Source organism: Panthera uncia (genome assembly GCF_023721935.1).
Source record: "Panthera uncia isolate 11264 chromosome B3 unlocalized genomic scaffold, Puncia_PCG_1.0 HiC_scaffold_1, whole genome shotgun sequence".
Taxonomy (NCBI): domain Eukaryota; kingdom Metazoa; phylum Chordata; class Mammalia; order Carnivora; family Felidae; genus Panthera; species Panthera uncia.
Window position 1 is genome coordinate 1745979 of NW_026057582.1, and position 27241 is coordinate 1773219.

The window sequence follows — 27241 nt, forward strand, 5'->3', positions numbered from 1 at the left end:
CCCCCCCCCCCCCCCGGCTCATGCTCGCACTCTCTCTCTCTCTCTCTCTCTCAAAAGCAAATTTTTTTTTAAATCAAAATTTAAGAGAAATTTCATGCTTTATATTTAAGGAAATACAGTGATTTCAATGTTTACTCTTTTCCCCCATTTGATACCTTTAAAATACTTGATGCAATATCCTGCAAAATAACCTAAAACCCAAACTTAAATTATGGATAAAGTTACCATAATTGCTTACCACTACCAGGGATGCCCTCAAACAGAAAGTCCCCTTAGCTTTTCAAGTTAAAATAACCAATATCAAGGGTTCTTTTCTTTTTTTTTTTTTTAACTTTATTTATTTTTGACAGAGAGAGAGGCAGAGAATGAGCAGGGGAGAGGCAGAGAGAGATGGAGACACAGACTCGGAAGCAGGCTCCAGGCTCCGAGTTGTCAGCACAGAGCCTGACTCAGGGCTCGAACTCATAGACCGTGAGATCATGACCTGAGCTGAAGTTGGATGCTCAACCAACTGAGCCACCCAGGCGCCCCTCAAGGGTTCTTTTTTAAATGTTTGCAACAGGAACTGTAATTATGAACTCGAACCACCTATGACACAGGGCACACTATTTACTCTGAGTTGAGGGCAGAGCTGTGACACTGAAGCACAGATCCGAAGGATCAGCACAACCAGACACATACAAAATGCACTAGGAATGTGGACCAAGGCCTGGGTCACGACACGAGTGCCCAGCATCAACTGTGAGCACAGTGCCCGGCAAACGACAGGTATTTATCAAGTTCTCATTGAATAAACTACACCAAAACCACAGACCTTAATTTACTTATTCTCAAGTAAAACACACTCCCAAAATGCCCCAACCAGGATAAAAAGAAAAACCAAAAACATCCCAACGTATCCCACAGGTTGCTACACTTCTGAACGAGTTCTTCTCTACGTAACACTACCCAAGAACAAAGGATAAAATCAAAGCAAATGACAAGGAAGTTATATTCTGCCACATTTAATTATTCTGTTAAACAGCAAATTGGCTTTTTTCACGTGTTATGCATATTTTTCTAAATTTTATGTTTTTAATGTATTGTCAAATTGCCTTACATACAGCACCCGGTGCTCATCCCAGTAAGTGTCCTCCTCCCTGCCCATCACCGCTTTTTCCCTCCCCTCCACCCCCCATGAGCCCTCACTTTGTCCATACGTTTTTGCTGGTTGGCTTTCTCTAAGAAATTTCTTCCTCAAATTCCCTTTCCTTACAAGATGAAAGTAAGGACAACTGGTGCCTTCCCAGCAGGTCTCCCCAGCCTCCTGGAGCTGCATTCACACTCGGGTATTTTAAACCGGGGTGTGCAACACAGAAGAATGCCCAGTTCAGTGAGTTTCAAAAGGTGGTCCTGGGGTGCCTGGGGGGGCTCAGTCGGGTAAGCATCTGACTTCGACTCAGGTCATGAACTCGCGGTTCGTGGGTTCGAGCCCAGAGTCGGGCCCTGTGCTGACAGCTGAGAGCCTGAGCCTGCTTCAGATTCCGTGTCTCCCCCTCTCTCTGCCCCTCCCCTGCTCTCTCAACTCTGAAGATAAACATCAAAAAATGTTTAAAAAAAAAAAACCATGGTCCTGGACCAGCAGCACTAGCACCTGCTGGGAACTTGCTAGAAAGGCACTAGCATAGGGGTGGGGTGGGGCCTGACAGTCTGTTCACAACCCCACCCGGCCCCCACGAGATGCTGATGCTGTGGCTGGAGAACCACCTGTCCAGTTAATGAACATGGTCACTCGTACCTAGAAAGAGTATTCAGTTTTCTGCACTTTATGGAATAACATTTCTAAGGTCATTAATTTTTCATCAAGTTCAGTAAGGCATCATCTCGAATAACAGAGGAAAAGTGCTAGGTGTGAAGTGTGGAGTCGGGCGGACAGCGTCCTAGCACCGCAAGCCGGGCCGCACTGCGGAGGGTCCCTACCTCTGTGTCACAGTCAAGACAGAAGACACGGATGAGACCACGAGAAAAACCGTGGGCTCCGTCACGTGGGAAGAAGGTCCAGGTCACAGGACTCCGCATTTAAAAAGTCTCAGAACACCCAGCACCCCTGGTAGCCGGGGTGTCTGTCCTGGAGGAGCCGCCCACATGGTGACACAAATCTCCTCCGCTCCCAGACCCGCCCCGGGAACGTAACTGGGCGACTGCACAACAGTCTGTGCGGATCCTCACATCGCGGTAAAAAAAAGCTTGCACTTTCAAAACTCGGTGAGGCAAACGATGACCAATCATTTAGTTCTGCAAATATTTTAAAACAAGCACTTTATCCCAAAGGCAAATTAAAACCTGTGTCCCTGATGCACGCTCCTGTCGGGTCCCAGGCCCTCGGGCACTGTCGGCAGGGCAGGACGGCAACCTGCTGCTAAGCCTCACGTATCCCAGAAACCCCGACCGGCTTCCAACACTGTTCCTTCCAGGTAGTTTGAGAACAAATGTGTGGAGCCCATAAAACTCCCTCCACGGAAACGGGCTCGTGAACATTTGAGAAGCAGGGGGACAGCCACCTATACAACCAAATCGCGCCTCCTGCCTCGCGAGCCATCGAGCAGTGTGTGCAGCCACAGGCAGAGTGGGGGCCAAGGGCGGCCGGCAGCCCCACCAGGGCTCTGCTCCCCAGGCCTAGAGGTCAGAAGAACGAGACCGGACACCCCTGGGACCAGCAAGGGAAGCAGCGGGAAGAGCCCCTCCCCTCGGTGTCTCCAGCACGTTATAGGAGGGGACCCCGTGCCCCAGCAGTGGGCGACTCGTCGCCCGCAGAGCGGACGGTGGGATCAGGTGTACGACAGGGTCTCACTGAGAGTCCATCTCTAAAAAGCAGGCCCCATTTAGGAACTGAGAGCTTCAAAGAGCAGAAAAAACAGTGCCTCTGTGGGAAATGCATCCCAAACAGGATGCTGACCCCAGCAGTGACCCAGAAATGCACACACTGTTCACAGCCGATCTCCTGCTGACACACCCGATCAAAACCAGAATGCCTCAGAACCAAATTCCTTTGACAACTTACATGTTATTGTTCAAAAGACTCCAGGACGCAGGAGTGTACCTTTTGTTAAACACGTGGGAAATCTGTTTTTTAATCTCCTAAAGAAACACCTTATAACAAAGTCTTGAAACTGTCATCCTTCTATTTAAAACAATTTTTCTTCCTGTATTAATACCCGTGTGGGCTTAATACCATCACAGTTATCATTTGATTTTAAAAGGATTTTAAAAACTAATTTTTTTTTTAACTAAAAATTAATTTTAAAGGATATGAACTAGTGCTAATTTTAAAAAATAAGTAACGCCTGTCTAGAGTAAACAAGTGAATACGCTCGGGTGTTTTAATACGAAGTTCCCACTTTCCACCACTAAGGCTTCCTCTGAACATGCCACAAAGTCAAAGATTTGCACAGATGTCTTCTGAAGGCATCCGCCCTCTCGGCCTCTGCACGGAAGGCCCTCGGTCATCCCTCAGCCTGTCCTGGGGGAGGAGGGCCCGCCGGGCACCGCTGTCTTGGGGGAGGAGGGCCCGCCGGGCACCCGGCGGGGCTGCAGATAGTTACCCGGGGTTCCTTGGCTCACTCTCTCGAGAACTTCCTCCCTTCAGCTTCCTAACCAGCTTCTCACTGCTGCGTCTAATGGAAGCCCGGAGTTTGCTAAAGGAGCCACTGCGCTTTAAAGATCCAGTGCCGTCCTGAAAGAAATGTGAACAAATGTGAAACCGCAGACGGTCCTCCGCCGACCTCCCAAGAGGCAGAGCTGCATGAAAACAAGAATTCACGTCACGGCTGACCTACTTGTCTGTGACTTGCTGGCAATGCGACTGCTACAGAAATTACCAACTTGCCATGCATATAAACACACTTGAAATAGAACTCGATCCATTTTAAATCTCATTAAAGATAATCCAATGATCATGAAAACATTTGAACATTAAGAAGTACATTCAAACAAAAAAAAAACATCCCCCAAATTTTACTGCTGTTTCAAAACAAAAGGTAACTACACACAGAAAAAGTCTTAAGAAAATGAAGGCTGCTTCTTGGAAGATCACCAAAATCAAATTCCACGTTTAATAAAAACAGAAGCATTTGGGCCATGTAACAGTACTGGACCCCAAACGCTGAGCTGACAGAGACAACTTCTTTTTAACAATTCCATGTAAATACAATACTTAGGTATACTGCTTCTTTAGTAAATTTTATAATTTTGTAAAAATTCTCATGTATTTATTTATTTATAAGTCCCCCCTCCCCGACCCTCCACCAAGGTGGGGCTCAAACTCAAGACCCCAAGATTAAGAGTCGCATGGTCTTCTGACTGAGCCAGCCAGGCGACCCTTCAGTAAGTTTTTTAAAAAGTTTTATTAAATGTTGGATTGTAAGTGAGGTTGGAAAATGAAATAAAACGTTCATTCCATACAAAAACTAAAAACCCTCAAACACCTTGTGGGAAGTAAAAGACTGCCCAGCTTTCATCACAACGGACTCAGACATTAATAAGTGAAACATTTGGCAGTTATCTGGATATGAAAATGAAGAACAGAGAGTAAAAAAAATGTGTCTGTAGCAACTTTTATTCTCAGAATGAATGACTTAGTAAGATTAACAGTAGCCCCATTCCTTCAAGAAGCCACACAATGCCGCATTCCATGGAAAAAGTGAAAAGTCCCACTAAGCAGACAGACACGAAGACACAGGTCAGTTGGAGTGAGTTTATTAGAAGTTAGAAAGACACAAATACACAAATCACTGACCACTTAAGGGTTAGTGGAGAAGAGCCAAGTTGCCAAAATTTCACAGAGACTACACAGCAAATGCTACTTGAGCGAGATCCTAAGGGGAGAGCCCGGGGCCCGGGGGGCCTCACCAGGTCTCGGAGTGCGACGGGGGCGGCACATGCCCTATTCTTACAGCCTAGCTAGCGTCCACGGTCACTGTCATGCCACTGCATCAACACCTGCAGGTACTTCTAACTACCTTTTATCAAAGTGAACAGCTAATCGCTCTTAATTTTTAAACTCATGTATCACACGGTAAATGGTTTTTATTAACACAGTTTATATTACTAAGTACATATCTGGCAAAGCTACATGTACACAGAGATAAGGAACCCCCCGAAAGGACAGCAGCACCGAAAGGAATGGCCAGTCACAGAGAGGTGGAGCTCTGACAAGAATCCTAGGGGGTTGCTACACACAGCAGGCAGCACTGGAGAGGGAAGTAAAGCCGGAGCAGCCGCCCGTCATGCAGGAGACGGTGTGAGCGTCACAGAGGGCAGCTAGGCCTGTCAGACAGAAACGGAGAGAGAGCCCAGTGAAACCGCTGTGAGCAGAGAGCCACCCCCACGAGCGCAGCGCGGCTCACAGTATTTCTAGGTCACGGATCTCGGCGGTGCTCTGAATCGCTTCAGTATCTGGGATTACCTTCTGCCTGCTCCTATCAGCCGGGCACAAAGAGGCACCGGGCCACACGTTATCGGTTACATACGTTATTAAGACTAGTTACTCCTGCCGTCAAAATTAAATTCCAGTTTCAGAGCATGGCTTGGCACTGTGCTAGAAATCTCCATGGTACTTACTGTAACGAGGTTTTCCGGCAACTGTACATAAAGGAGATCCCACAATGAAATGACTTGACAGTCACCGGAAAAAAAGGCTACACACGGGAATGGCACGTTCATGATCTTTAACTTCGTCGGAAATCCTTCTGCATCCCTAGACTATAAAGTTCTCTCTGAAATCAGGGAGGACTTTCCCTTGAAAGCACTAACAGTTTAGACATTTCAGAAACTTTAAGAAACCACGGACTTTAAGAATCTTCAGCACATTTTAAACATGCAGTCGGTAATCCAAAATAAAATTAGTTATGGAAAATGGATTCCACAGGCAGCAATGCATCCTGGGTCTCAGCAGACCGGAAACCCAATGGTCTTGTACCGAAGCCCCAGACAGCGGGGACCTGAGCCCCTGCCCGCTCTGACTCACCATGGGACGCTGAGCAAGTCATTTAACCAGCCCGAGCTTCATTTTTCTCATCTTTAAAATGGAAAAATAAAATTTGTTACCAACTCCCCACGAATGCTGGGAGGACAAGAAAACATAAGTTCTTGTTGCTCTTTCAGAAAAAGGACATTAAAATGTTAATTCCACAAACCGTGCACCTGCTGTTCACCCCCCAATTCATCGCTACGCTCCAGCGGTGTTACGTGTAGCGCTCCCGGACTAGACCCTCTGCGGACCGCAGGAGAAGGACTTCACGGTGAACATCCCCCTCCCCCGCAGGCTCACAGGACCTAGGTTCCGGAAGCAGCCCCCCGCTGGGGAAGGGGCGCTGGGGCAGGCTGCCCACCCTCCCCTCGCCATCCAGGACCAGCGGGAAGTGCAGTGGGAACCCACCCCAACCCCGGTGGGCTTCTATTCAGGGAGCCTCTACTACTTCCACTGACTGCCATGAAAGCGTATTTACGTCAAAAAAGTGGGCTCTGAACAGAAGTGTATAGCGTATTCGCTGAGAAACATAGAGCAGTAGTTATTAAGCACAGATTTCAGGTGATTTGCTGTTTTTTGTCACATTCTAGTCGTGTTCCTAATATAACTTTCAAAAGTAAAAAGCCTATTTCTAATTAACAGCACGTACCGGCCCATTCCTCATAATCTCAGGCAAGACTTCAGTGGATCACAAGCTCTCACAAGCACTAACACAGGGAGGTGGGGCGGGCTCCTCCTGAAGGAGCCTGCAGGGCACCGGCAGCGCGAATCGAGACAGAGCGCAGAAGACTGACTTGGGGGCCCTGGGTCCTCCTGTGAGGTCTCCTGGGGCCCTCGTGGCATGGCTGCAGATACGACTGCTTAGTAACTAGGCAGCCCAGGGACTCCCGTGTATCTGAAGGGAACCAGCCCTCAGTGAACACAAAGCCAGGTGGACAGAGGGTAAAGGGAATCCGATGTATCAGGAAGCATTCCTGTGCACACAGCATCTGCACTTTTAGCAGGACCATAAAAGAGAACTCAGGCTTCTCTTGACAATGCTTTTTAGAACTGTACACTTTATACAAAAATAAGTTTGAGGAAGTCACGTTTTTCAAGCACTTTAATCACAATCTTTATGGTACATACCTAAAAGAACAGAACCGCACTTCCCTAAGAATTTGATCCAAAAATTTCCTATGAATTGTCACAATATATATCCAGTAACCTTACTTTTCTTGCATTTTAATAGCACAGAATTCAGTCCTGTGCTGAGACCCAGACTCTCAGTGTCTGCAGGGGGCAACTATGCCTAGTGTGCCTGATCTCGGACTAGCTGCCCTTCGTTTTAGACGTTGCTTCTGAGTGTGGAGAATGAGGACACGTACTCAGTCTGGCGTAAGCGGCTCTGATCACGGAAGCGGGCAGCCAGGCCTACGCCCGCCATCCTCCCCACTAGACTAGCACTTGCCCGACAGAGCGACACGATGCTTTTTCCTAAGGTAGCGGTTTTTAAACTTTTTAAAGAGCACTGAAACTGTTTTCCAAAGACTTAAAAACTCTAATGCGGAACGCCAACATAAAATCCAGGTGGCATTTTCTCATTATAAATGTAAAACAGGTTCTTGGGATGATAAAATAAGCCAGGAAAACCCTGAAGCCACCAACAGAAACTCACGATTCGTGGCGTGAAATTACAGAGGACAGGCCTAGCCCTGACGCCCACCTCAACTCCCAACTCGTTTCTAGTTTATCTGGACTGCGTAACACTAGAAACTCTTGCGGCACACCGGTTAGCCCTTGCAGGTGGCAACGGTCCTTAAACCCGTTGCCATCTGGGGGAACTCCGCACTCACACACAGAGGGCAAGGGACACTTATTCTCACACCTGGACAAAGACTAACGTGGGGACTGCGGTCTACCAGCTTCTCACTAGAAGTTGACACTTAAAACGGGCTCCTTTGGTTGCACAAAACTACCCCTCACCCAGGTTCACTCAAAAAAAAATGCAAGGGTGCATACTGCCTTTTATCAGGTCTCTTCTTAAAGCAGAACAAGGATGCTTTGAAAGTGAAACTTCGACCATGTATCAGGACAGCTCAGTACCACCACCTCAGAAGCTGGGAGCTGTGGCTTTCCCTCAAAGGTGAGGGCGGACTGAATGTGAGCAGGCACCTCGGGGGCCCAGCGGTGCTCACGCCAACCTGGGCGGCTCCCCGCCTGGTTAACCTGGGCAGTTCTCAACTCGCCACTGTTTGAGCTGAGACTCTGAAAAAAGGGATCCTTCTGCTGCTCAAAGCGAGTTTTAGGAAGGACTTAAGATCTGGAATCTAGATTCTCTCAGCCAATGGACCCCACAGCCAATCGATGAGCCCTGTGATGGATCCTGTCAAAGATGCAGAGCTCCTAGTGTCTAATGTCGAGTAAAAAGGGGTCCAAAGCCTGGCGTGTGAGCGTCCTAAGTGAGAGCGTGTCCAAAGTGAGACGGGAAATGTGAAATGGAAAGAGGGCCAAGCGTGTGCTCCAGAGGAGTGACTGTTGTGCCCACGGCCTCTGGGACCCCGCGGCAGGCCTGACTAGCTGCCTACCAGCCCTCCACCCTGGATGGGAAGCGCCTCTCCCTCATCCCTGAGTCTCAGTCTTGAAGACGTAACACAACTCCACGTTGTCAATAACTTTATGATAGGATTTCACAGGAAGATTGACCTAGAAATACTGTCTCAAGAAACAGCTCCTCCAGAACTTCATTCGAGAGTATCAAATCTGCACCCTGGCTTCCAAAGGCCGGAGAAGGGACGTGGCCCTCTACACAGGCATGCAGGACGACAGGAACCATGGGGAGAGTACAGTACACAGTGTGGCCAGATGTGGGCAAGAGGAGGGCCTGCACCATCATCGTTTTGTTTGGACTACAGCCCGACAGGGGGATGGTCAAAGCGGATGCTGATTGGTTGTCTTGGCACAGGAAAACCCAAAGCGAGGCAGCTGCCAGATAAAGACGGTCAAAAGATGTTCTCTCTGAAACTCTGACCCCTAACATTACGTACAAAGTGTCTGCTTAGATTGCTAATCCTTACCAAACCGCTACAGCTATAGAAAAATCCCAAATAAATACACTCAAAAAGATGGAGTATAGAAAAACCCGAAACTACTATTTGGCAAAACATCTGCACCATATCAGCTAATCAAACTGGACCACAACTTCAAAAAATAATAATGATAAAAAAATCGAGAGTGCACCTGGATGCGTTAAAGCTAATCCTGCTTTCAATCCTCTCTGATAAAAGCAAAATCCCACAGATACCAGCTCAATAGACAAAAATATTACCCACGTGTGACCAAAATACACTAGAAAAAAAATGTTCAGAAGGCCACACGCTCTTCGGCAACCACTGGGTAAACAGCAGTGGTAAGAACATCCATAAAGGCAAAGTCGTGAAACCCAGAGGCAGAGCCTGGAGGGATAGGTCCCAAACACAGGCACGGGTTCTGCAGTTCTGCGTCCGAGAACCTCTCGCAGATGATAGTGGAGAGAGATGAGCCCCTGGACCCCCAGGGGAAACATGATATTCAGCACTGAAGTGGGACACGAACAGCAGCCATCCCAACCTGTTCTTTCCTAGAGACAAGTTCTACTTGACAACATCACCTCCCTTTAAGGAATCTGAATTACTTCTAACAAAATCGACAGCAGCCTGGTCAGTGAAATTAGGAGCGCTGGAGTTAGCGATGAAAATGGGTTAAGTTAACAAAGCGAGTTAGTTATCTGCCACGCTAATCCTAATATTAAAATAAATCCAGGTTATGGATTATGCTTTAAATAACCAGGACACTCAATCAGCATTTAAGTGCTCAAAGTTAAGCCAAACAGCTTTCATGGGTTCCTAGGGAGAAGAAAATTACCACTTCAAACAAGTAACAGACTTCATCATTAGCAGAAGGTAAAAACTTACAAAAATCTTAATTTTGTACGTAATTTGAGAACAGGAAAGTGTCTGGCACATAAGACAAGAGGAAAGTGCTGGCAGGCACCCCTGCAGGACACTGGCCCAGGCCGCGGCCGGGGGACGCGGGGACAGAGCGCCTGGCCGGGCACGCCGGCGGCTGTGTACTGTACTTACCCCGTTCCACTCTACGCTCATACTCACTTCCTCCCCTCCGTCAGGGCCGCTCTCGTACTTGACCACGTCCACGTTCAGGCTCTCCCGGCTTCTCCGCTTCTCCATGTTCTCAGGGTCATTCAGCACTTCAGCTACTCTCTGTTTGTGAACATTGTCAAGACCCTGTGAGCCAGGCAAGGGGGAAAGGGTTTGATCCATTAGAACTTAAGTTTCGTTAAGGATTTCTAAGATAGTTAAGTTTCACTAAGGAAAAGAAAAACAAAACAGCTCTTAAACACTGGAAAGAAAAACTCAGAGCAGTGATTCTCAGGAACGTACACCTAACACTTAGGCATTCCACTCGGTTAGTTTTACCTCGAATTTTAAAAAACGATAGGGGCGCCTGGGTGGCTCGGTTGGTTAAGCATCTGACTTCAGCTCAGGTCATGATCTCGCAATTCATGAGTTCAAGCCCCGCATCCGGCTCTGTGCGGACAGCTCAGAGCCTGGAGCCTGCTTCGGATTCTCTGTCTCCCTCTCTCTCTCTCTCTCTCTCTCTGCCCCTTCCCTGCTCGTGCCCTGTTTCTCTGCCTCTCAAAAATAAATAAACATTAAAAAAAAAAAACTTTTAAATGAAAAAATAAAAATAAAAAACAAACATTGGGCTCCAGCAAGCAAACTGCACACTTCAAGTATTTACAAGGAAATGAACTGACACATACAAACCTGAAACGCCCTCCCCAAGAAAGGACCTGTGGATGGGCAGTTGGGACAGATGTGCCGAAGAGCAAGGACACGTTCAAGACAGAACCTAGGAGGCAGGTACACGAGTGCGGAACCCTCTCAACTTCTCCGTCTGCAAAGTCTCATCAGACATTGCCGGGACAACGCCCAGACGGCCCCAGTGTCAGGGCGAGAGGGCAGCAGCAAGCTCACTTCACTTCACTGCGGCAGGGACGGCCTCCCACAGCACAGACTGTTCTCCGGGTGCGTTTCAGTTCTAACGATCTATACTCTAAATGGGATTTCAACCCCAACAACTCGTGCAAATACTGCGCTGACTCCCATAGGGTCTTTCTCAAAAGGTACAAATCTCAGACAGATGATGTACTAATGTGACTTTACGGTAAAGCGGACGTGCCCCCTCACCAGGCAGGAGGAGACCTTTCTCGGTAAAGCACTGACAATCCCCTTCTTTAAGCTTCTACAACTCCTGATCCCCAGACTCCGCTCGTTGATAAACATCATCCTGGTACTTTAAAACAAAGCCTGGATTGTTGGCACTAATCCTGATGACAGGTCATAGAAGTCTAGAGCTGGGATGAGCATCAAGGCGGTGGAAGCCACCTTCCATCCCCAGGGGTGGCAAACGTGGACACTGTGCCCGAATGCCATGCAGCCCCACACAGCCAGACCCCCACCAGGCCTCCCAATGCCTCCAGGCGCTCTCCCCTGTGCATGCCCAGCTCCCAAGCAGCCTTCCAGAGTCAGAAGACCCAGGAAGTATGGCCAGACTTAAGAAAGGGGCTCCTCCAGGGGCACAGGCTGGGACACATCATTGCTACCAACTCTGCCTGGGTTTTCTCTCCTCAGTCCGCACAGATTTTGTTCAGAAAAAGAATTCTAAGGTATACACGGGTCACTTTAACCCCAGACAAAAAGCGGCAATAAACCAGCAAGCACATAATCGCCTCCATATGTACCATTCAAGAGGGAAAAACTTGGGGTGACCGGGTGGCTCAGGTGGTTAGCGGCCAACTCTTTCTTTCCACTCAGGTCATGATCTCATGGTTTGTGAGTCTGAGCCCCACACTGGGCTCTGTGCTGACAGTGCGGAGCCTGCTTGAGACTCTCTCTCCCTGTCTCTCTCTCAAAAATAAAATAAACTTAAAAAAGAGGCGGGGGGTGGAGGGAAAAACTCACACCTGCCTCTCCAGTCCTAAAGAGATAGAAGACAAAACCAAACGTGCCATCTCCACATACGTTTTTATATATTTACACAGACACACATACACATGCTCACGTGTGCACACAAGGTAACACAAAAACACATACACACACAGGGTTAACACCCTTACTCATTACTCTGAAAGCTGCTCATTAAAGGGCACGAAGGGCACCCCTCCCTCCATCTCCTCACACCGTATTTCACATGACTAAACGCCTCAGCAGATGAAGGAAACGCTCCGATGATCCCATGTTCACCTTCTTGCGAAGCCACCACGCTGCTGTCCACGGTGGCTGCGCCGCCTCACGTCCCCACCAGAAGCACATGGGGGCTCCAACTTCTACATCTTTCCCTCGACACCTGTTACATTCTGTGTCGCACTTGAGCCGTCCCCATGGGGGTGAAGCAGGGTGGTGGCTGACGATGGGGAGCACTTCACCCGCCCGCGCCCGTGGGCATCTGTGCACCATCTCTGGAGAAATGTCTGCTCAGCTCCTCCTCCTCTGCTCATTCTTTAACTAGGAAATCCTCCTGTCTCTATACATTCTGGACACTAGAGCATCATCAGATGCGATGTGCAAACACTTCCACCCATTCTGTGGGTATCTTCGTTATCTGAACAGCGTCCTTGAGTGCACACACGTTTCTAATTCTGGTGAATCTAACCGATCGAGGTTTTCGTTTGCTGCTTGTGCTTTCGGTGTCATGGTTATGGTCTGTTTTTTTTTTTTAAGTAGGCTTCACACCCAGCACGGAGCCCAACGTGGGACTTCAACTCCAGATCCTATCCTGAGACCAACGCCTGGTTCGAGTTCAGGGACTTAACCCACTGAGCCACCCAGGCGTCCCTATAGTTACGACCTTTTAAATAATATAGTTTTGTTTGTACAAACTAAAATATTAAATATTTTCTAAGTCAAGCTTTTGATAAGTCATATTAAAAAAGACTCATTCGGGGCGTCTGGGTGGCTCAGGCGGTTGAGTGTCCGACTTCAGCTCAGGTCGTGATCTCACTGCTCATGAGTTCGAGCCCCGCGTCGGGCTCTGTGCTGACGGCTCAGAGCCTGAAGCCTGCTTCCGATTGTGTGTCTCCTTCTCTCTGCCCCTCTCTCACTCACTCACACTCTGTTTCTTCCTCTCAAAAATAAATAAATATTAAAAAAAAAAAAAAAAGACTCATTCAACCCATTCAATTAAAGCTCTAAGCGGTGAGGGGCGCCTAGGGTGGCTCAGTTGGTTAAGCATCCGACTTCGGCTCAGGTCATAATCTCACAGTTCTTGGGTTCAAGCCCCACATCAGGCTCTGTGCTGACAGCATGGAGCCTGCTTGGTATTCTCTGTCCCCCTCTCTCTCGGCCCCTCCCCTCTCATGCGCGCGCGCGCGCTCTCTCAAAATAAATACATAAATAAACTTTAAAAAATATCTTGGGGCACCTGAGTGGCTCAGTCAGTTAAGTGTCTGACTTTGGCTCAGGTCATGATCTCACAGTTCTTGGGTTCAAGCCCCACATCAGGCTCTGTGCTGACAGCTTAGAGCCTGGAGCCTGCTTCGGATTCTGTTGTCTCCCTCTCTCTCTGCCCCTCCCCCCCCCACACTGTTTCTTTCTCTCAAAAATAAATATTAAAAACACTCACGCTCTGTCTCTCTCATTCTTAAAAAATAAACATAAAAAAAAAAAGTTTTTTTAATTACAAAACAAAAAAACACCTCTAACAGGCGAGTTAAAAATAGAAGGCATGTCACTGACCTGTTTACGGGACCTCATGGCTGCTTCTTCCAATGTTTCCGCAGCTTCAAATTTGCCTTGTCGTCTATAAAGTGCCCCGAGGTTTTTCAAAGTAGTTGTAACAGTCGGACTGTAGAAAGCCCAGGATACACAGAGTATTAAATACAAGTTTCAGAACTGTCAACAACACATAATCTAAAGGACTAAAAGACACGTTCGTGAGAAACACTTAAGTTTCTACGGTATTTTCTTAAGCAGCAAAATTCTAAAATAGTTCTTCTATCCCAAGGATCCCCTGCCTACCAGTGCTGTGTGAGGCAGTGAGGCGACCCCGACCCTTACCGTAGACTCTCTGAGGGGCCAGGGCACGCTGCACTGAGCCCTGTGGCCGCTGGGACACGCCCGTGTGCTTTCCAGGCTGTGGCTGCCCCCAGGCCCTCTGGCAACAGAAACAGCTGTGCTGGGTGTGGCTAGTAGCCATCATGCCTCCCCTGGGGGCTGAGCTTATTCTGCGCTGGGCAGTAAAGAGGACATGGTATTCCTTAAATTTTTTTTTTTTTTAACGTTTATTTATTTTTGAGACAGAGACAGAGCATGAACGGGGGAGGGGCAGAGAGAGAGGGAGACACAGAATCGGAAGCAGGCTCCAGGCTCTGAGCCATCAACCCAGAGCCCGACGCGGGGCTCGAACTCACGGACCGCGAGATCGTGACCTGAGCTGAAGTCGGACGCTTAACCGACTGAGCCACCCAGGCGCCCCAAGGACACGGTATTCCTAATGTTGCTGCTCACGGTCTCCCTCCTCTCCACATAGAGGGAGACGGAATGAGCACACGGGAGCCAGAAAGAGTGCGACGTGTGTGAAGAAGAGTGTGTCTCTGCCCATAACCACAGTCTTGCTAAGAAACTTGAAATAAACCTAGTTCCTTTTAGCATATGTAAGTACTTCAAGAGGCTTCTTTCTTATTAATAATAGGCGCTTAAGGTACAGAAACAAAGAAACAGGGCCTGAAGGGCTGCGTAGATTACGCATCCCATGCTTGATTTTGGCTCAGGTCACTGATCTCATGGTTCGTGAGTTCAAGCCACACATCAGGCTGACATCATGCTGACAGCATGGAGCCTTCTTTGGATTCTTTCTTTCTCTCTCTGCCCCCGTCCCAAGGCACATGCTCTAGCACTCTCTCCCCGTCTCTCTAAATAAATGAACATTTAAAACACAAAATTACAGGTTTTTGGACGGGAATTTGAAACAACAGGGGACTGTGCAGGCACACCATCTTACGGAACTTTACATGTTCGGTCATTTACAAGCTGCCCTTAAAGCACCAGCACCTTCCAAGTAATTGTATTTCTCTAGGTAAAAAGACATACCTATCAACTTTGCAGGCTTTGTACCAGCCGCCATATTCTCCAAAAGATGTCCCATCCTTTTGCTTTCCCTAAATTATAACAAATGAGTAATTATTTTTAAAGCAACGTATTCAATTCAGAAAATCTCTCAAAACGTCATGTTCTTACTTTGCATTCTTCTCTTTCTTCAGCGTGCATCCAAATGGGTTTATTTTCATCTAGGGGAGAAAACATAACATACTATGAACTCGAAGCACGGGAGAGCCCACTGAGGGGAGGCTGTCAGGTTTCAGTGACCGTAGAAACTGCAGAATCAGACGTAACTGCAGAGGTTGGCAGCTGTCTACCGAACCTGACGAATGCTGAGGCTCCCACAACGAAACTTTAGTGCTAGAATCTTCACGTAACACTGGGGAGTATTCAGAATTTGACAAAGCTAGCACTAAACAAAAGTCCAAGAAAAAGGAATAAGGTGCTTGGAGAGAACCTGGCAAAAGATGCGAGATACTCCCTTACGGTCTTAACCTTCCGGAACCTATACCACGCCACTCCATCCAGCGCTTCTAGACAACCGGCGTGTCCACACCACACCACGGAGGGTAAGCAGTCTGAAAAGTGACACTTATGAGAATATTTTTATGACACGAAAAATGTTTAGGGTACAAGTCTGAAGAAAAATAAGCAGTATTTGTGATTATATGTAAAGCATGGTTTTAATCGTGTAAATCAATCGGCACAGAAAGAAGGAAAACACTTGAAATCATGGGTGACCTTCACCTTCCGTGTCTGCACGCAGGAACCTTTCAAGGACCGGTTTCAGGCTCCCGAGGAAGAAACCTATGCTCACACCAGGTCACCCGCTCACTAACCACCTAACCTGGGCGAAGTCACTTAGTCTACAGTGTCCTCACTCCTAAAATGGATTAAGGTTGGATCCAGTTCACAGGAATGTTCAGAAAATGAAACGAGATCACACACCGAGACTGCCTGACAGAACTATGATTGTTACCTGGCATGTCACAGGACACTAAAGCCTATTTTAAATACTGGTCTTGACAAAGTGAACAGTATGTGAGGCTGCACTGTGGGTGCAGGGTTAGCCGTATCTAACTGAACTATTCCGAACTATTCTGTTGCTGGAATAGCCAACTACACACCAGCTAATAGAGCACGACTCCCAGACAACACAACAGGTCGCACATGTCAGTATGTGCACCGTGAGCAGCAAGGGCCCTGGGAGACTGGAGGTCACACATCGATGGCCACAGGACACACATATCTTGCCCAAAAAGAAATGCCTTCTGTCCTACGCTTTAACATGTGCATGGAAGGCAAATCCAAATACAGGAACACTGCCTTTTTAACTGGAACCCAATTAACTGTGGACTTTATACTACGGTTTTTAGCAAAATGAAGCTAGCAAGTCATAAGGAAACAAATATTCCCCAAGAACAGAATTTTGCAAAAGCAGCATTAAGGAAAGGACCTGAAATCACTACAAAGTCCAGACAGCCTCTGCAGTTAGGCGAGGATATGGAAGCCCCTGTGAACTGTACGACTCTGGGGAGGCACTTGCTGTCCCGTCCTGTGTCAACTGAAACACAATCCACGCTCAGAATGGTGAGCCTGGGGCATTCCTAGATTCTCAGAGAAAAAGAGATTTACCGCTCCACTTACTAACGGGAGGAAAATAATATTACTACACTTCAAAGATCTTTCAAGAGTGGTTTCTAGGAACTCTCTATAAAAGAAAATATTTACTGGGGTGCCTGGGTGGCTCAGTTAGTTCAGCATCCAACTTTGGCTCAGGTCACCATCTCATGGTTCATGAGTTCAAGCCCTGCATTGAGGTCTCTGCTGTCGGCACAGAGCCTGCTTCAGATCCTCTGATTCCCTCCCCCCCGCCCCTCCCCGACTCGTTCTCTAAATAAATAAAAAAACATAAAGAATAAAGGATAAAGAAAACACTTATTAACCAAAACCTCTTTCCCTATGCATTCTGAGGTTTCCTGCACACCAGTAACAACTGTCCTCATTCCAAATGCTTTATGTAACACCTGATGTGTGTGTGTGTGTATGTGTGGGGGGGGGGGGGTCCCTTATGTAACATACAAATACTGTTTTATTGAGCAATTTAAATCCTACAAAATATTTGTTCCAAAACTGTGTATTAAGTACCTATGATACTTTAAGGAATATGGAGACAGGCCTTGGCTCTTTAAGGCAGTCTAATAATCCAGTGGGCCTGGGATGGAGTTGACAACTTGCACTTCTGTCTGACAGGTCACAAGTGGTGCTGATGCTACTGATCCCTGCTGGCACTTTGAGAACCAGGATGACAGGACAATCCCAGAACCGTTGATGTCTCCAGAGAGACTTTCTGGAGTTAATGCTCTGAACTGTGCATGAAGCAAGGCTGGACTCTGGAGAGGGCAGTGAGGCAAGATGTGGGGTGGGTGGCCCGTCACCCCTCACTACAAGAGGCACGACACCCTGGGGTAACTGGAGTAACCGGTGACACCAGAGCAAGTACGAGGGTGTTCTCCAACGCTCACTGGCTGGTAGGTGAGCGAATGAGCCTAGGACTACTCACACTGTGCCATGTCCTCTCCTCTAAGCACTATCTGCAAAATCATTTCTAAAATTCAAATTACATTGTCTCTTGAAAATACTAGGATGATTTGGGTATTACCAAGTTCCAGCAGGAAATCGCTCTTAATGCATTCTACAACTGTATACGCTCAGAAGCAGTAGTGTAGTTCTTACCATCCACAGAACCGAACTCCCTTTCGTGTGCACGAGTGAGAATCTCTTTGTACAGTGTTTCTGCTTGCTTGAATTTTCCTTGCTTCAGATAGCAGGAGGCCTTAAAAGAAAATAAAGTACTCAGTAATCTTCACATATAAATGAAATATACACTCTTACCTACAGGCTAAATTACAAAACAAACTTCAAAAGTTCAAAGAAAAGCAATTCTGGCTCTATCTACAGAGTGTGCCTCTATCAACATACCAGGTTATTTTTCGTTTTGGCCACATTGGGGTCATCAGGCCCCAGTTTTGTTTGGTAGATCTCAAGGGCTCTTTGATAATAATATTCTACTTCTTCGTATTTGCCCTGATTCTGGCACAGTAAGGCCAAGTTATTCAACTGCTTAGCAACATCAGGGTGATCCTTTCCCAAAACCTGGAACAAAATAGAGTGTATTAGAAACACTGATTTGTTTCACTCCCATCCAATCCATTCTCCACCTACGAGAAAGATCCCTCTAAACAGAAACGGGACTGTGCCTAACCTCCAGGCTTAATGCCATGCCTCCCCGTGCCCTGTAATAATAAAAATAACTTCACCAGAACTCTTATTCTTGGGGGTGAGAAGGAACCGTACATGCTTTAAACTTCAATTCTTAGAATAAGCCCACACAGTAGCTGGCAGTGGTGGATCATGCATGGTCTAAAGATGAGGACACTGTTCTATAAAGGCTGTGCTGGCATAAGTGCCAAGGTGTGGAAGGGCCCTTTCTGACTACAGCTGTTGCACAAGACTCATCCCGATGTGTACAGCCTTCAAAGGGAATTTCCAACTCTTCCACTCGCACTAAGCCTCTGCAGTCGCCCCAAACCACTTCCCCTCACATGGCAAAGTCCCCCTTCAGGGCTCTCCGAACTCTCATCCCAGATGTCTGACGTCCTTCTCTCAGTACCCCCAACCACACCACCCACTGACTAATCAACCCTCAGGTCTCTGCAGAACCCTCATAGGGCACACTTCCCTACATCTGACTGAAGGGAGCCCCGGCCCGCCCTCACCCTGGTAACTCACAAGCATCCTGGTTTCTTCCTTTGCAAGAATCACTAACCAAAACTATCTCATTTATGTATGTAGTCCACTGCCCATTATAACCAGGAGTGCCAATGTTACATCTCCTTCACCAGTGTAAATGTCCGCATCCACAGAGGTATGGACACACAGATGAATAAATACTAAACCATTTCTTCAGTACCTTGGGCAAGGGATTCATTCTCTCAACTTGGTGCCTCCCCAAGAAGGCATGCTGCCCCTCCCTCCCTCTCTGCACTCCCTTGCTCTCCCTGCCTGTGAACCCTGTTTAAGACTCAGTACAAACACTGACCACTTATGGGAAGCCATCCCCGGTGCACCCCGGTCCCCTCCTGGGACTTTGGGGGGCCCATGCTCTCTGCACACTCCTGGAATTCTATCCTGGAAGCCAACTACATCCTGTGCCCCCTGGGAAGGAGCATTCTCTCTGATTTGTAATTCACCAGCTCTAACCAAGCAGGGGCCCCCAAGAACTCAACACGCATTGCTAAATGAGTAAATGAAAGCCACTATGTACAAATGAATCTGGTAGATCACCGTATAGAGTTCATAATCCTTAATTTGATACTTATGGGTTCTCCTTGACTTTAACCCTAGTCTACTCAAAATCTGACCATTTTATTTCATAAATATCATGTAGACGGCAGCAGAAAAGAAGTTCTCCTGCATAATTTGATGATGAGCCCTTTTTTACTTCCTCTTGTCATATGGCTGAAAGTTAAGTGACCTTGCAGTATCGCGGGTAAATAATCACAAAAAATACCAAGTTAAAGTACTACCCTTGGTCATTCATGGAATGGACCGGACACCTGAGCCTCCCTACTGCTGGAATTGACAAGCTACATTTTTTCCAATACCTAATTACCATAAACTGTAGCTCCTGGCGTAATTAACATCCATGACACTGACGTCATCTACAGTTCTGAGTTACACTTTAGTTCTCAAAATAACTTCATTTTTTAAGCTTTACAAGCGTATTTGGTGACTTTATTTTTAAATTTCAATGTGTTTCTTCTCGACAGGTACATGCCCCATTGTGAAATGGTGTGCCCTCAGGCCTCCCACGGCCAGTGCTCAGAAGTTCCTCCTTCTGCAGGCATTCCCAGGCCACATCAGGCAGGGCGGGCAGACACGGACACCCCCACCCCTCTTAAACACCGGTGTGAATGCTGTGAATGGGCCAATCGGCTGTGTTTTGCAGGCTGTCCACCTCATACCTTATCCAATGAGTTATTTTCAGGAAATGGTCAGTCACCGCATACCACAGGGGTCATCTCTCAAAACTTAAAACCTGAAATACTTAGAAGACACAAAACACCACATCTCAAGACAATAAGCACCACTCCTCTGGCCGCACCTTTTCTCTGATCTCCAGGGCTCTTTTACACAGCGGCTCGGCCTCTTTGTACTTCCCTCTCTTGCCGTACAGCACTGCGAGGTTATTCAGAGTGGCCGCCACCTACCAACACAAAAGGAACGTCAAGGAGCGGTACGGGACTGACGGACAGGACTCAGAGCTCACACATCCGTCGGTGCTCAGTGTGCACAGTGAAGTGCTCTTCAGTGAAGGAAGAAATAGGACTTCGGTTAAAAGCGAAAGAGCAATTCATTATATACAGATTCTACGAAGTAAAGTGCAGGATACAAAAATTCAACAATCAACATCAGCGACATGATCTTGATTTTTTTTTTTTTTAATTTCACTGGAAGCCACAAAGCCAACCCAACCAACGCAAACACAGATCTGTTTGCAAATCTGACCAGATTTTAAGAAGAAGATAACATAAATTCTTCAGAAAAAAAAATTAAATTACAGAAGTACATGCAATTTGATTTAAGACAAAAAAAAAAAAAATACAGTACGTGATCCATTTGAGATGGTGATGATGAACGAGTGTGCACCAGCACATGCTAAATATCAGAGTCCCCAGGACTGAAGTTTGTCACTGCTATCAAATAAGTCAAGACACCTACCTGTGCCATCTAGTGAAAAGGCAGCTCTTAAACCTTCCCTGTTGAGTTTAATATTAAAATGAGTTGGGTAAAAAAAAAAAATAGGGAAAATAAAATGTAAAAAGAATGAAAGAACCAGATATACAAACCGCGGGATGATCTTTGCCCAAAGTTTTTTCACGGATGGCCAAGGCATCGTTCAGTAGATTTGCGGCATCTTTGTATTTATTCTGGTCTCTAAATTGAAAGACATACAGTAAGTGTTTTGGATATAGCTTACTCCATCTTTTTAAAATGTAATTTTGAAACTACAGAAATAAAAGCTTCAACTATTTAAAACATAAATCAACAATTAAAACTAATAAAAACACCTCTAGTGTACAAGAAAAAGCTTCCCCCAATAAATGTGAACTGGAATCCAGGCCTGATTAGTTTCTGAAGCTTGCCCTCCCCTTTAGATCACCAGGACAATGCCGCCCCCACAAGGCGAGCTGCCCCACACAGAACAAGTGAGCTTGCTCTATCTATCTAACAGATAGAACTGATGCCAGCATCTGAGCCCAGGCTCTGCCAGTTACCGGCTACAAGGCTTTGGGACACGAAGAAGCCTCCCACAGTCCCAATCAGCCCATCTAGAAAGGAAGTGTATGACCTAACTCACAGAGTTGCTTTGGAAGGTAATGATATGCTATGTGTATAATGAAAAAGCTAGTTAAAAATAAATATGGCACATTATAGTGTCTTAATCTGGTATGCAACTTGCCACCATTTGCTTGTAGTAAGAGGAATGAGGATATTTTTTTGACTGTGGTAAGACAGAAACACCATCAGACCAGACCCAGCCTCTGCCCACCTTGGTTTATGTACTGACAATGTGATACAAAAGCTAGCACACATATTTCTTAACTGAGGATGAGCTGCCCAGCAAGGCTTCGCCCTACAGAATCCAGTCTGTCCTACAAAACATGGGAAGGGTTCAGAAGGCCTATGGAACCTCTGAAGCACACTAATTCTGGCCAAGTGTTTTGAGATTTTTTCCTCCAATTATCCTACTACACATTATGAACTGGCTCAAACTTCTTGTGAAAATCAGCAAGTATGACAGTTTTAAAACCTGCTAGAAACTTGTAATTAGTAACAACAACAACTAAACAAGACAAGGTATACTGAGCACCCTTCTAAACTGTGCCATAACATGTCAGGGACTATAAACCAATTGGCCAAAGTGAAGTCACACGAAGAGCAACCACACTGGTTCTCAGGCGTGGCCCCAAACCAAGGACAAGCAGCCTCAGCTCGAACACATGAGAAACCCAGCCAGCACTCTTTGAACCAGCACACCAGGAAAGAAAACCAGGAAGAAAACCGAGACTCAGAAAAGTTAAAGGCTCCGGACAACATCTTCGGTCTTGGGGCCATTTAGCAGAGATACAAACGGAGTTGTCCTGGCTTTAAATTCAGTGTTCTGGGAGCGCCTGGGTGGCTCAGTCGGTTAAGCGTCCGACTTCAGCTCAGGTCATGATCTCATGGTCCGTGAGTTTGAGCCCCACATGGGGCTCTGTGCTGACAGCTCAGAGCCTGGAGCCTGCTTCGGATTCTGTGTCTCCCCTTCTCTCTGCCCCTCCCACGCTCATGCTCTGTCTCTCTCTGTTTCTCAATAATAAACACTAAAAAAAAATTTTTTAATAAAAAAGTAAATTCAGTATTCTGGCTTCTCCTTGAGGACAGGAATTACATATTCCTCTTTAGGGCCTCACAGGAACCAGCCTAAAATCCTACCTATACTTGTGTGTATCAAACACGTTGAATGGGGACAATGAAGAAACACAAACCCTTTATTTGCAACCCACAAAACTGGAAGGGCCACAGCAAACCACTCCTACTGTGTGAGCAGTAACTTCCCCCTCCTCAGGTCCCCACTCACCCGTCTCTGATCTAGTTCAGGCTAGGTCAGCTAAGAGACACGCACAAAGGGCTCCAACATGTCATTCCCTGGGCCATAAGGGCTAATTCCTCAATTCCCTTCAAAGTGTTCGCCAGGGGCTCCTAAGGGAGGAAGCGTGCTGGAGTGACGGGAGAGACAGGGACACAGACACAGGCTGGTCCCCACCTTTATGGGACACGACTCTGGGAGAAGAGAGAACAAAGCGCAGACAGCCCCGATGCCGAGCACAGTGCACAGGCGCCAGAAGAAAGGCAGCGGTTAAGGGCTCTGGCGACACAACAGGGGCAAAGGGAGAGTGGGATCCGAGACTCAGAAAAGAGAGAGAGCTGACAGACAGGTGGGAAGGCTGTTCTGGAGAAAAGAAACCTGGTACAGAGCCTGCTGGAAAAAATCAACAGTTGACTTTGGCCAGAGTGAAGGGTGCATGTGGGCTATTCTAGAAAGGCTGACCTAGGTCATTTTGGGCAGCATCTGTTCCACAGGGTGACAGCCTCGCCACAGAGCTCGCTGAGTATTTTGAATTTAACCCCCTGGCTGTCTGAGGAGAAGTGAACAATAAAGCTGGTGAAGCAGCTTACGGGCAAGTTCATTAAAAACACGGCCTCCGGGAAAAGACCAGAGGAGAAAATGAGAACTACTAGCCTGTACACCAAGGCCAGGATGTTCAGCATGGTAGCCACGTCTGGGTGGTCGTGGCCGGAAGTCTTCTCCAGGTCCTCCAGGGCCTGCTTGCAGAGCGGCACGGCCACCTCGTAGCGCCCCTGGGAGGCGTACTGGATGACCAGGTTGTGCAGAGTGCGCAGGCGCGCCGGGATCTCGTAGCCGCCCTGCTGCGCCGCGGCCGCCGCGCTGCTGTGCTGCTGCTGGACTGCACAGACAGAGTTTCACTTGAGAGGACGACACCACTGAATTACACCTTTCTTCTCTAGCTTTGGTCCAGGGTGGCGCTCGGGCCCCACGCTACGGACACCCACGCAGCACTCCCCAGGCAGGCTGCGTAACATCAGTAACTTGTCAGGGGTGGTGTGATGCCCCCAACAGAGCAGGCAGACTGCCCTCGGCACCAAACTAATTCTGCCTTTCCAACCCCGTAAGAGTCCACACTTCACGTCTGAACCGTCTATGCACGACCCTATCTCGCAGGGGCTGGTCTAACGTACTACTGTATCCCGCCAAGAAACTCTCTGAAGTTCTTTTGGGAAACATAACGCCATCCAAGTGCACAGAGGGCCGCTCCCGTGAGGCAGGCCACCGGCGCGAAGATGCCCACTGATTGTGGCAATGACATCACAACAGGACAAACCACCTTCCGTTTCTAGGCTGCCACTTAACCACTCCCCTTCGCCAACTTACTTCCTTGGCCGGGTTCGTCGTCATCATTTGGGAAAAGGTCATCCAGAGGTTCTTTGGTGGAATCAGTGTCTTTGTCCTCCTATAAAATCAACCCAGGACAACTTTAGTCTTACGAGTGCTATAAATCCTGTACTGGAAATCATTAGTGTAAATTTCATTTTAACAAAAAATCTTAGAAAAGGTCATCTGTTTTAAAATCAAATATAGTGCATTCTTGGAAAACCTAGAAAAGATGGTGGATAATAAATCGGAAGACTAAACACAACAGAGGGCTGTGTTAAGTTGCAAAAACATTTTATATTTGTTCTATAAAATGTACTGTCATCATGGAGATTTCACATGTATAACCTTATAAAGTTATGTTTTAGACACTAGACATTTCTGAGAATAAATACGATTCAACAAAAAATAAACAAAATAAAATACAGGATTATCCACAATTTGGCTTATCCATCAATTTAGCAAAGAGTAATAAAAAGCACGCAGGACTAGAACTCAAACATTAAAGGAAGGTGGGCGGGGGGTGAGGGGGACAAAAGGCTGCCTTAGATTCTTCACTGCATTCTGAAGCAATTCAAATAGAGAAGGGGAAACTCTTACTTGAAATAAATTTTACTTGGAAACCAAGTATGTAAAAACAGACCAAAACGGCCCATCTCTGAATGCCACAGACCTGGAGGCTAGATCTCTCCTCCCCGCTCACTGCCTCCACCACAAGATCCCTAAGAGCAGTTTGAAACCTGCCAGCTTTGAGTCTGTGACTCAAGTGTCCCCACAGATTAGTGCAGGGGTCAAAACCAGGGCTACACAATGGACAGAACAGACGACAGCTCGACCAAGTGAGAAATCAGCATCACCCCGGGGGCAGGTCACATCACTCGCATCTGGACGGGTTAATCTAAGAAGTACACAGAAGTCACCTAGATAAGATTCCTGTCTGGGATGCGTCGTCTAAATACACTCACAGAGAAACATCACACAAACCCACACTGCGGAACAATCTATGAAGCAACTGGCCTATACTCTTCAAAGATATCTATGTTATGAAAAGCGAAGAAAGGTGGGTTTTTTTGCTTCTTTTGAAAAGGACCTGTTACAGGGGCATCTGGGCGACTCAGTCGGTTGAGTGTCCAGCTCTAGATTTTGGCTCAGGTCAGGATCCCAGAATTCATGGGATTGAGCTCCACGTCAGGCTCCGCACTGACAGCAAGGAGCCTGCTTGGGGATTCTCTCTCTCTGCCCCTTCCCCGCTCACGCACCACTCTGTCTCTCTCTCTCAGGATAAATAAACATTAAAAAAAAAAAAAAAAAAGACCAGTTTCAGATGAATGACGACTAAGTGAACCAGACGCTGCCATGGTGAAACAGTGCTACGAAGGGCTCTGCCAAGACAATCAGGACAAAGTGAAGAGCAGGTGACGACTGTGCCTGTGTCAAACTGCCTGACTTGACCTGGCCCTGGATTCCACAGGAGTCTGTCCTCATGCCAGGGGGATAGGCCCAGCAGCAGGGGAATGTGGCGTGAGGTATGCCACTTATTCGAACACAGTTCACAAGAAACGGTCGTTTGTGTAGATGCTGAGAGGCAGAGTTAGCTCACTGTTAGCTCACTTCTCCAAGCTAGATATTTTTTCAAAATAAAAAGTTTTCAAAGTCTCTATGAAAGCTTCCAAAACTATGCAGTATTCTAGGTGAATCGCTGGCTGGCTTCAGCATCTCATTTATTCTCATTCCAACAGCAGTGTACAGCAGTGCTGCTTTTACAGCAAAACGTTCAGTTACTCCACAAGGGCGCCCCCGCCCCCACCCAAATCCTCTACTAAAGCCCCAACCTTCAACATGATGGCGCGTGGAGAAGGGGCCTTTCAGAGGCAACGTGGGTTAGATGCAGTCATGAGGATGGGGACGTCATGACAGGACTGGCGTCCTTCCTTACATGAAGAGGAAAAAGGAAAAGACACCAGACTGCTCTCTCGCTCTCTTCCTCTACCCACGCACGAAGGGAGGCCATGTGAGGACACAGCCAGGAAAAAGGCCCTCGCCAAGCACCCGACTGCTGACACCCTGATCTCGGAAGCAGGAGAAATAAGTCACGTGGCCTATGGTATTCCATCACAGTGGCCAGAGTGGATGAAGACACGCACCGTGGTGATGGGAGATGTGACATTAGGGGAAACTGAGTAAAGGATATACGGGAATTCTCTTCACTATCTTTTCAACTTTTCTGTGAATCTAAAATTACTACAGGGTGGCTGGGTGGCTCAGTCGGTTAGGCATCTGATTTCAGCTCAGGTCGTGATCTTACAGTTTGTGGGTTCGAGCCCCACGTTGGACTCTGCACTGACAGCTTGGAGCCTGGCATCTGCTTTGTTTTTCTATCTCTCTTTCCCTCCCTGCTTGTGCACGTGCACTCTGTCTCAAAATAAACATTTAAAAAATAATAATAAAAAATAATAATGAAATTAGTCCAAAATTTCTTTTAAAGTTGTTAACTGAACAGATATAAATGGTGGATGGAAAATAATCAAGACTGAGATGAACCACCAAAGAGAATCAACAAAAAAGGAGAAAAGCAAAATCCCTGGTGAACCCTAACATTCCAAGCATAATTAGGCAAGAAGGAAACAAGAGTGAAGGAGCAGGAGACCCAGGTGGTGTCCTGGGAGCAGGGGGAAGAGAGTCTCAAAGAGAAAGTCAAGACCCACAGCACCACAGGCCACAGACTTAGTTACAGATTACAAGGCTAGATGACAAATGACTGCGTGGGACGCACGCTGACCTGAGAGAGCTCCAGCAGTGCGCTGGGTGTGGAAGCCAGACTCCATGGGTTAAAACGTTCAAGAGATCTCCAGCCGGGACAAACCTTGTCAAGTGCCTCTGTGCATCGTGCCTCACATTTACAAAGTATTTTTACGTTTCTGACCACTGTTCTAAAACACACATATGAGGGGCGCCCAGGGGGCTCACGCGGTTGAGTGTCCAACTCTTGATTTCGGCTCAGGTCATGATCTCATAGTTCCTGAGATCAAGCCCCAC

At 47.2% G+C, this 27241-nt stretch overlaps 1 protein-coding gene across 13 annotated transcripts in view; it reads right to left on the reverse strand.

Annotated features, from left to right (window-relative positions):
• Positions 1-27241, reverse strand: part of KLC1 (kinesin light chain 1) — a 39060-nt gene that overhangs the window by 7692 nt on the left and 4127 nt on the right. For 4 of the 13 annotated variants that reach the window (XR_007453541.1, XM_049612047.1, XM_049612050.1 and 1 more), the window contains exons 4-14: positions 24206-24284; positions 23495-23720; positions 21057-21144; positions 20312-20413; positions 18127-18300; positions 17881-17980; positions 15283-15332; positions 15136-15203; positions 13783-13891; positions 10108-10269; positions 3582-3712 (exon numbers count right to left, since the gene is read on the reverse strand). Coding sequence is in view for 12 of the 13 variants with exons in the window: in XM_049612047.1 (XP_049468004.1) it covers positions 3582-3712; positions 10108-10269; positions 13783-13891; positions 15136-15203; positions 15283-15332; positions 17881-17980; positions 18127-18300; positions 20312-20413; positions 21057-21144; positions 23495-23720; positions 24206-24284 (1289 nt within the window). In the remaining variant the exon portion in view is untranslated. Of the gene's footprint in view, positions 1-3581; positions 3713-4718; positions 5305-6004; positions 6056-10107; positions 10270-13782; positions 13892-15135; positions 15204-15282; positions 15333-17880; positions 17981-18126; positions 18301-20311; positions 20967-21056; positions 21145-23494; positions 23721-24205; positions 24285-27241 lie in introns of those variants that run through there. The other 9 variants (XM_049612056.1, XM_049612053.1, XM_049612052.1 and 6 more) reach the window with 9 other exon arrangements.